The sequence below is a fragment of the Danio aesculapii genome, chromosome 12, assembly GCF_903798145.1.
Source record: "Danio aesculapii chromosome 12, fDanAes4.1, whole genome shotgun sequence".
In the NCBI taxonomy this organism is placed as follows: domain Eukaryota; kingdom Metazoa; phylum Chordata; class Actinopteri; order Cypriniformes; family Danionidae; genus Danio; species Danio aesculapii.
In genome coordinates, this window is record NC_079446.1 from 645,777 (window position 1) to 657,212 (window position 11,436).

The following is an 11,436-nucleotide window of genomic DNA, read 5'->3' on the forward strand; positions in this document are numbered from 1 at the left end:
ATAACCTGCGCCACGTCATTATATAGTAAATAACCTGCGCCACGTTATTATATAGTAAATTACCTGCGCCACGTTATTATATAGTAAATAACCTGCGCTACGTTATTATATAGTAAATAACCTGCGCCACGTTATTATATAGTAAATAACCTGCGCCACGTTATTATATAGTAAATAACCTGCGCCACGTTATTATATAGTAAATAACCTGCGCCACGTTATTATATAGTAAATAACCTGCGCCACGTTATTATATAGTAAATAACCTGCGCCACGTTATTATATAGTAAATTACCTGCGCTACGTTATTATATAGTAAATAACCTGCGCCACGTTATTATATAGTAAATAACCTGCGCCACGTTATTATATAGTAAATAACCTGCGCCACGTTATTATATAGTAAATAACCTGCGCTACGTTATTATATAGTAAATAACCTGCGCTACGTTATTATATAGTAAATTACCTGCGCCACGTTATTATATAGTAAATTACCTGCGCCACGTTATTATATAGTAAATAACCTGCGCCACGTTATTATATAGTAAATAACCTGCGCCTCGTTATTATATAGTAAATAACCTGCGCCACGTTATTATATAGTAAATAACCTGGGCCACGTTATTATATAGTAAATAACCTGGGCCACGTTATTATATAGTAAATAACCTGGGCCACGTTATTATATAGTAAATAACCTGGGCCACGTTATTATATAGTAAATAACCTGCGCCACGTTATTATATAGTAAATAACCTGCGCCACGTTATTATATAGTAAATAACCTGCGCCACATTATTATATAGTAAATAACCTGCGCCGCGTTATTATATAGTAAATAACCTGCGCCACGTCATTATATAGTAAATAACCTGCGCCACGTCATTATATAGTAAATTACCTGCGCCACGTCATTATATAGTAAATAACATGCGCCACGTTATTATATAGTAAATAACCTGCGCCACGTTATTATATAGTAAATAACCTGCGCCACGTTATTATATAGTAAATAACCTGGGCCACGTTATTATATAGTAAATAACCTGCGCCACGTTATTATATAGTAAATAACCTGCGCCACGTTATTATATAGTAAATTACCTGCGCTACGTTATTATATAGTAAATAACCTGCGCCACGTTATTATATAGTAAATAACCTGCGCCACGTTATTATATAGTAAATTACCTGCGCTACGTTATTATATAGTAAATAACCTGCGCCACGTTATTATAAAGTAAATAACCTGCGCCACGTTATTATATAGTAAATAACCAGGGCCACGTTATTATATAGTAAATAACCTGGGCCACGTTATTATATAGTAAATAACCTGCGCCACGTTATTATATAGTAAATAACCTGCGCCACGTTATTATATAGTAAATTACCTGCGCTACGTTATTATATAGTAAATAACCTGTGCTACGTTATTATATAGTAAATAACCTGCGCCACGTTATTATATAGTAAATAACCTGCGCCACGTTATTATATAGTAAATAACCTGCGCTACGTTATTATATAGTAAATAACCTGCGCCACGTTATTATATAGTAAATAACCTGCGCCGCGTTATTATATAGTAAATAACCTGCGCCACGTCATTATATAGTAAATAACCTGCGCCACGTCATTATATAGTAAATTACCTGCGCCACGTTATTATATAGTAAATAACCTGCGCTACGTTATTATATAGTAAATAACCTGCGCCACGTTATTATATAGTAAATAACCTGCGCCACGTTATTATATAGTAAATAACCTGGGCCACGTTATTATATAGTAAATAACCTGCGCCACGTTATTATATAGTAAATAACCTGCGCCACGTTATTATATAGTAAATTACCTGCGCTACGTTATTATATAGTAAATAACCTGCGCTACGTTATTATATAGTAAATAACCTGCGCCACGTTATTATATAGTAAATAACCTGCGCCACGTTATTATATAGTAAATAACCTGCGCTACGTTATTATATAGTAAATAACCTGCGCTACGTTATTATATAGTAAATTACCTGCGCCACATTATTATATAGTAAATTAACTGCGGCACGTTATTATATAGTAAATAACCTGCGCTACGTTATTATATAGTAAATAACCTGCGCCACGTTATTATATAGTAAATAACCTGCGCCACGTTATTATATAGTAAATAACCTGCGCCACGTTATTATATAGTAAATTACCTGCGCTACGTTATTATATAGTAAATAACCTGCGCCACGTTATTATATAGTAAATAACCTGCGCCACGTTATTATATAGTAAATTACCTGCGCTACGTTATTATATAGTAAATAAGCTGCGCCACGTTATTATAAAGTAAATAACCTGCGCCACGTTATTATATAGTAAATAACCAGGGCCACGTTATTATATAGTAAATAACCTGGGCCACGTTATTATATAGTAAATAACCTGCGCCACGTTATTATATAGTAAATAACCTGCGCCACGTTATTATATAGTAAATTACCTGCGCTACGTTATTATATAGTAAATAACCTGTGCTACGTTATTATATAGTAAATAACCTGCGCCACGTTATTATATAGTAAATAACCTGCGCCACGTTATTATATAGTAAATAACCTGCGCTACGTTATTATATAGTAAATAACCTGCGCCACGTTATTATATAGTAAATAACCTGCGCCGCGTTATTATATAGTAAATAACCTGCGCCACGTCATTATATAGTAAATAACCTGCGCCACGTCATTATATAGTAAATTACCTGCGCCACGTTATTATATAGTAAATAACCTGCGCTACGTTATTATATAGTAAATAACCTGCGCCACGTTATTATATAGTAAATAACCTGCGCCACGTTATTATATAGTAAATAACCTGGGCCACGTTATTATATAGTAAATAACCTGCGCCACGTTATTATATAGTAAATAACCTGCGCCACGTTATTATATAGTAAATTACCTGCGCTACGTTATTATATAGTAAATAACCTGCGCTACGTTATTATATAGTAAATAACCTGCGCCACGTTATTATATAGTAAATAACCTGCGCCACGTTATTATATAGTAAATAACCTGCGCTACGTTATTATATAGTAAATAACCTGCGCTACGTTATTATATAGTAAATTACCTGCGCCACATTATTATATAGTAAATTAACTGCGCTACGTTATTATATAGTAAATAACCTGCGCCACGTTATTATATAGTAAATAACCTGCGCCACGTTATTATATAGTAAATAACCTGGGCCACGTTATTATATAGTAAATAACCTGCGCCACGTTATTATATAGTAAATTACCTGCGCTACGTTATTATATAGTAAATAACCTGCGCTACGTTATTATATAGTAAATAACCTGCGCCACGTTATTATATAGTAAATAACCTGCGCCACGTTATTATATAGTAAATAACCTGCGCTACGTTATTATATAGTAAATAACCTGGGCCACGTTATTATATAGTAAATAACCTGGGCCACGTTATTATATAGTAAATAACCTGCGCTACGTTATTATATAGTAAATAACCTGGGCCACGTTATTATATAGTAAATAACCTGCGCCACGTTATTATATAGTAAATAACCTGGGCCACGTTATTATATAGTAAATAACCTGCGCCACGATATTATATAGTAAATAACCTGGGCCACGTTATTATATAGTAAATAACCTGCGCTACGTTATTATATAGTAAATAACCTGCGCTACGTTATTATATAGTAAATTACCTGCGCCACATTATTATATAGTAAATTACCTGCGCCACGTTATTATATAGTAAATAACCTGCGCTACGTTATTATATAGTAAATAACCTGCGCCACGTTATTATATAGTAAATAACCTGCGCCACGTTATTATATAGTAAATAACCTGCGCTACGTTATTATATAGTAAATAACCTGCGCTACGTTATTATATAGTAAATAACCTGCGCCACGTTATTATATAGTAAATAACCTGCGCCACGTTATTATATACAAAATAACCTGCGCCACGTTATTATATAGTAAATAACCTGCGCCACGTTATTATATAGTAAATAACCTGGGCCACGTTATTATATAGTAAATAACCTGCGCCACGTTATTATATAGTAAATAACCTGGGCCACGTTATTATATAGTAAATAACCTGCGCCACGTTATTATATAGTAAATAACCTGGGCCACGTTATTATATAGTAAATAACCTGCGCTACGTTATTATATAGTAAATAACCTGCGCTACGTTATTATATAGTAAATTACCTGCGCCACATTATTATATAGTAAATTACCTGCGCCACGTTATTATATAGTAAATAACCTGCGCTACGTTATTATATAGTAAATAACCTGCGCCACATTATTATATAGTAAATAACCTGCGCCACGTTATTATATAGTAAATAACCTGCGCTACGTTATTATATAGTAAATAACCTGCGCTACGTTATTATATAGTAAATAACCTGCGCCACGTTATTATATAGTAAATAACCTGCGCCACGTTATTATATAGTAAATAACCTGCGCCACGTTATTATATAGTAAATAACCTGCGCTACGTTATTATATAGTAAATAACCTGCGCCACGTTATTATATAGTAAATAACCTGCGCTACGTTATTATATAGGAAATAACCTGCGCCACGTTATTATATAGTAAATAACCTGCGCCACGTTATTATATAGTAAATAACCTGCGCTACGTTATTATATAGTAAATAACCTGCGCCGCGTTATTATATAGTAAATAACCTGCGCCACGTTATTATATAGTAAATAACCTGCGCCACGTCATTATATAGTAAATAACCTGCGCCACGTTATTATATAGTAAATAACCTGCGCCACGTCATTATATAGTAAATAACCTGCGCCACGTCATTATATAGTAAATAACCTGCGCCACGTTATTATATAGTAAATTACCTGCGCTTCGTTATTATATAGTAAATTACCTGCGCTTCGTTATTATATAGTAAATTACCTGCGCCAAATGAATTCAATAAATAATCTGTGCCACATGAATCAAATGATTAACCTGTGCCACATCTTCTGGTAGGATAAAAAATATGCAACAGATAAATACAAGGACATCTACACTGAGCTGAGCATCGTGCGGGCTAAAGCAGATCGGGATCTGGGACGCCTGCGGGAGCAGCTGCAGCTGGCCCATAATGCACTGGGGGAGCCAACGCTGGAGGACGTGGATCGCGGAGGATACGGTCAGTGCAGTCTCCTCTGCGCCACAAACATCTGTGTGTTCAGTGTGTATTGATGCAGCTGTGTGTGTGTGTGTTTGTTTTCAGATATCATGAAGTCCAAGAGCAACCCGGATATATTAAAGATGGCGGCAGCGGCGGCAAAACGCTCCGAGAGAACAATGAGGTCAAAGGTGAGATTACTGACACCAGGGTTTAGAGATGGAGATGATGGAGGTGGAGTTAGTGATGGGGGAGGAGAAAGTTGGAGAGATTGAATGAGATGAAGAAGTGGATGGAGGTGGAGAATTTATTGATATATTGATGAGATGGAGAAGTTAAGGGATAAACTGTTGGAGGGAGAAAGTGATGGAGAAATTGATGGAGGTGTAGATAGTGATGGAGAAGTTAAGGGAAAAATTGATGGAGGTGGAGATAGTGATGAAGAAATTGATGGAGGTGGAGATAGTGATGGAGAAATTGATAGAGGTGGAGATAGTGATGGAGAAATTGATAGAGGTGGAGATAGTGATGGAGAAGTTAAGGGATAAATTGATGAAGGGAGAAAGTGATGGAGTGATTGATGGAGGTGGAGATAGTGATGGAGATGTTGTGGGATAAATTGATGGAGGGAGAAAGTGATGGAGTGATTGATGGAGGTGGAGATAGTGATGGAGATGTTGTGGGATAAATTGATGGAGGTGGAGAAATTTATGGATATATTGATGGAGATGGAGAAAGTGATGGAGATGGAGAAGTGGGATAAATTGATGGAGGGAGAAAGTGATGGAGTGATTGGAGGTGGAGATAGTGATGGAGATGGAGAAGTTGAGGGATAAATTGATGGAGGTGGAGAAATTTATGGATATATTGATGGAGATGATGAAAGTGATGGACAAGTTGATGGATATATTAATAGAGATGGAGTTAGTAATGGAGATAGTGATGAAGGTGGAGTTGGAGAAGTGGAGAAACTGATTGAGATGGAGAAATTGATGGAGGTATGGAAGGAGATGGTGAAATTGGAGGTAGTGATGGAGATGGAGAAACTAATGGAGTCAGTGGAGCCAGTGGAGAAGATGATGGAGAGTTAGAGCACACTATGCTCTCCTCAGGTCTTCATCATCCTCCTCCTCCTCCTTCTGTTGTGATGGTGCAGAATCTCCATCTGCCATCAGTGTGTGTTTGTTGTGCAGGAAAAAGTGCCAGAACAAAAGTCCTCTGCGCATTCCCTTCTCTAACACACTGTGCGTGCGTGTGTGTGTATGTGTGCGCATGTCTGTCTATCTGTGTGTGTGTGTGTGTCTGTGTGTGTGTTTCCTCCATTCTTCCCTCTTCTCAGTCAGTGAGTCGTGATGTGCCCTGCGACAGCTAAAGCCGTGTAGGTAAAGCCTGTTGACGCAGAGCTGCACGATACAGATAAACCATCAGAGATACCTTCATCATTAAACACTTTACACCACAGTGCAGCTCCAAACCCCCAGTGCTGTGTTTTACACCTGATTAATACTAATGCACAGTCTGATCATCAATACTTCATAATCTGTAAATATTGGACATTTAGATGCATCTCCAACAGCGTGTGTCTCTGCAGGATTTGGCTCTAACTCTTGAACAAAGTGAAATATTTTCACAGTAATAGTTTAGAGTTGAGCTCTGTCAAACTGCACTTGGGAAAGGATTTAAACTCATTTAAATGTGTATATATAATTTATTCTGTAACTATTCCCACTGTTTGTCACCAGTCAAGTGTCAAATAATGCTTGCGATTTAATACTAGTTGATATATTTAATAAGATGAGAAATCTATTGCAACAATAGATCTAAATGTAGAATTACAGTGGGAATATTTGCATTGACTTCATTAAGTGTTCAATTAAAGTGTTATATAGAGTGTATGTTGGCACTTACAGGCATAAACACATGATAGATGCAGAAACAACACGCTCCACTATAAAGCACTTAATAAAAGCAGCTGAAATCACGGCTAATATCAGTAATAATCATCATTTAGTAATATCCTGCAGCTCTACAGTCACTGAATGTGCATCTCCTGCTCCTCCATTCTGAAGATTCATGCATTCACAAGCAAACCACTGGCATTATGTGGCATCAGGAGTACCGATTCACTCCAAACATTTCACCGTACTGATCTCACAATAGGATATGTTTCATGTTCTACTTTTATTTATCACCATATGCACTGAAATGCTCATGAAACTATCCGTGACCTTAAGAAAGACTAATATAATATCAATAGGAATCTACATTGTGGAGTATAATAAGAAGTAAAATCACAGTCAGTTTTAGATATAGGAGTAGGAGTAGACGTTACAGCTGTAGAAAATAAGAAGGATAAAATATTCAGTACTTTAGATATGGAGAATATCACACTAATAAAGTGCCTGGTGCATGACGAGTGTGTCCTACAAGTGGTTTGAGCTGCACACTCACAACTACACAATATATGACCGGGCTGTGTGAAAACTGCATCATTTATTCCAAAGAACAAGATTGATGCCCTTTTATTATTATTTCTCATTCATTGTCTTGTCGGCTCAGTCCTTTTATTAATCTGGGGTCGCCACAGCGGAATGAACCACCAATTTATCCAGCATTTGTTTCACGCAGCGGATGCCCTTCCAGCCGCAACCCATCTCTGGGGAAACATCCACACACACTCATTCACATTCATACACTATGGACAATTTAGACCACCCAATTCCCCATGTGTTTGGACTGTGGGGGAAACCGGAGGAAACCCACGCGAACGCAGGGAGAACATGCAAACTCCACACAGAAATGACAACTGACCCAGCCGAGGCTCGAACCAGCGACCTTCTTGCTGTGAGGCGACAGCACTACCTACTGCGTTGCCTATCATTTCTCAAATGCTACTAAATACTTTAGAAAATAAACATATTTTGTCAAATAACTCAAATAAATAGCATTTTTTTTTAAAATTCCAAATAAAAGTCCAATCTAAATGGTAAATGCCTCATTTTAGCTGATTTGCTTGTGTGTTATTTATTTATTGTTTTTAATTAGAGGCATGCTGATGTTTTTGGGGATTAATCTGCACTGAAGTGTCTCCTCTCTGAAGGGGAAATATTGTAAAGGGAGTGATGAGAAACTCCTACAGTCCTAATTTAAATAAGTTATTATTGCTTCTTCTTTATTTAAATAATTGTGGTGAAGCGCAGTCTATTTCATTTGTTTTTACAGAAAGACAAAGAAGCAATCGTATTTTTTGCGTTGTAATGGGTCTGATCGCATTGAGCTCCGTTGAACTGAAGTTGGAGGGTACTGCATCGTGAGTGTAGCTAGCTGCTTCATATATATATTTAATGTATCGTATTATACAGAGCCAGTTTAGAGAATAATTCAAGGAAGGGGGACGGGAAAAATATCATTTTTAAAATGAAATGCAAAACCGAAAATTTTCAATATACAAAGGCCTGTCATGATGGGTCGTTTTTGTTGTGCCGTATATTGTGACAGAAGTTGTTGCGATTAAGCGATATCGTTGTCATTTTGAGATCATTTAATTCCACTGATTATATAATGATTATATAATAGCATAATAATGTAAAAACTTTAAAATACGTATTATTCTTAAGGTTATTTACATTCTATAATTCAATGTTAAAAAGGTAAACGTGCTGTAATATATACTATTAGATGTGTTATTAGGTAAATCTCCAAGTATAAACATTGACAGCAGTGAGGTCATTGTGAAATGCCTTTAACGTTATTTGGGAACTTGTAAATATATATTGCAATGGCGGGCATCACGGTGGCTCAGTGGTTAGCACTGTTGCCTCAGAGCAAGAAGGTTGCTAGTTTGAGTCCCAGCTGGGTCAGTTGGTGTTTCTGTGTGGAGTTTGCATGTTCTCCCCGTGTTGGTGTGTGTTTCCTCCGGGTGCTCCGGTTTCCCCCACAGTCCAAACACATGCACTATAGAGGAATTGATGAACTGAATTGGCTGTTGAACTGACCTCCTGACCAGTCTGGGGTAAAATATCTTCTGTGCGGATTCGTAACACCGACATTCTCCAGCACATTTTCTTCAACAATTCTGTTGATCTGCATTGTCCTCCTCAGTGGCTTGGATGTTTATGTTTCTCCGTTCTGACATCCTGAGTCAACATAATGCTTCAAAACTCATATCGCGACGCATTTAACCTCCCAACTGATTTGATTCTTCACATATTTTGATGGAGTGTGAATGGATGCATCCCTGAATGTGCATGTGTTTGTGCACAGCTGATAGTGGATGAAGGGCTGTTCATGTCATCTCATGGTTCATCAGACGCCGGCCATTCAGTAAGATGACATAAATGATGCACAATAATAGTTTGTGGCGGTTCACAGCATGTGGGTTTGTGTTTGACGCTCACAGGGTTTCACTGGTGGCACTTTCTGTTTATTTACAATAGTCCTGCACCATATCAGCGGAAAAACAAATGACATTGAGATATTTAGTTATTCTGAGATCTACAGTTGAAGTCAAAATTATTAGTCCTCCTGTACAATATTTATTCTTCTTCCAATATTTCCCAAATGATGTTAAACAGAACACAGCAGCTGCTCAGGATACGGCCTGGTCCAGGGTTATGGAAACCTTGAGATCATCTCGTCACTGGTCTTGGATCAAATCAGTGACTCTGCATAGTCTGAGGGTCTCAGGAAGAGTATCCCCAGGTGGAAATAGAGAATAAAGAGAATAATTAGCGTAGCTGCTGTTCATAGTGTAAATAAACGAGATGTGTGGAGTACATCTATGTATCACACCGTTATGTGGTGCACTGAGTGTGTGCTTTACTGAACAGATAGGTCTTTAATCTAGTTTTGAATTGGGAGAGTGTGTCTGATTCTCTGACGTTATCAGGAAGGCTATTCCAGAGTTTAGGAGCTATAAATGAGAAGGCTAGACCTCCTTTACTCGACTTTGCTGTTCAGGGTACTACCAGAAGCCCTAAGTTTTGAGACCTTAAAGAGCGAGTTGGATTGTAGCGAGACAGAAGGTTGGTTAGATAATGTTATTTTAGATAAAGAGAAAATAAATCAGTGATGAGAAATGAGTTATTAAAACGATCATGTTTAGAAATGTGTTGACGAAATCGTCTCTCCGGTAAACAGAAATAAGGGAAAAAATATGCAGGAGGGCGAATAACTCTGACTTCAACTGTACATCTGACTGAACTCCGCTGATGTAAACTTATGGTGTGTTAAAGATTTTATTAATCCAGTTAAGTGAGTTTTTCTTTAAAACGGCGTAATGACATCTCAAAGAGAAAACTTATTATTTATCTCACCCCATTGGCAGAATGTTTATCTTTTACTTCATTTTGACTCATGATTTCTGGCCATGTTTTTGCTTGTCTATAAGATGCTTCTTGATTTAAGAGTTTGTCCATATTTGAGTAAGAAAAGCATTTTTTGCATGTGCATAAATAACGAATTTCTTGTCTTTTCTGATTGTAGAGTCTTAAAGAAGGCCTGACGGCGGAGCAGAGGCTTCACTTGTTCGACAACAAGGACACCAAGGACTTCTGACACTACAGACTCGCTGCATGCTAATAAAACAGCGTATTTTAGCCCAGTAATTAATCACTTAGAGACACACACACACTCTTACACACACACACACACTGGTCACTGCTTCTATTAAACATGGTATGAAGTTTGAGTTTTATAGTCTGAGTTACTGTGACCTCCTTTGTTCTGATGGCCATGTCTTAATGTAAATACTTTAGTTTTTAATGAACCGTGCGTACACTAAACAAGCTACTGTTTTAACTCGTTACGTTCTGGAGGAAGTGATAAATACACTACAGAAGAGCGCACATTCCCTCCAGCTCTCTGTTGTCCAATGGGATTATGCGTTCATTAGTTTTGCATTATTAATTATGCTTGCGTTATTAACTGCTGAATGTGACCAAATGACGACCGCACGGGTTCCAGCTGGTCTAGAAACACATCTATATTAAATAAGGATGCAGAGCGCTCCACTCAAGTGGATGGGAGTTTCTTTTGTTTCGTTTCTTCAAGCTGATAAATCCTGTAGTGTTGTTCAGTGGCAGTCCTTTGTATTTATTTAAATGTTATGATTTCTTTTGTTTGTCTCACATTTCCAGTCGTCTATATACATTATTGTAAATAAACTGCAAAAAATGTACACAAACTGACAACAAGGTTTATTAGCAATAAATATTTTTGCACCCTC

At 37.1% G+C, this 11,436-nt stretch overlaps 1 protein-coding gene across 3 annotated transcripts in view; it reads left to right on the forward strand.

The window, feature by feature from the left end:
* mprip (myosin phosphatase Rho interacting protein) overlaps positions 1-11,436 on the forward strand; it is a 77,025-nt gene extending 65,589 nt beyond the window's left edge. For 2 of the 3 annotated variants that reach the window (XM_056470126.1, XM_056470128.1), the window contains 3 exons: positions 5,069-5,231; positions 5,316-5,401; positions 10,695-11,436. In XM_056470126.1, the coding sequence (XP_056326101.1) occupies positions 5,069-5,231; positions 5,316-5,401; positions 10,695-10,766 (321 nt within the window). In that variant the 3' untranslated portion in view covers positions 10,767-11,436. Of the gene's footprint in view, positions 1-5,068; positions 5,232-5,315; positions 5,402-6,549; positions 6,589-10,694 lie in introns of all 3 variants that reach the window. The other variant, XM_056470127.1, reaches the window with a different exon arrangement.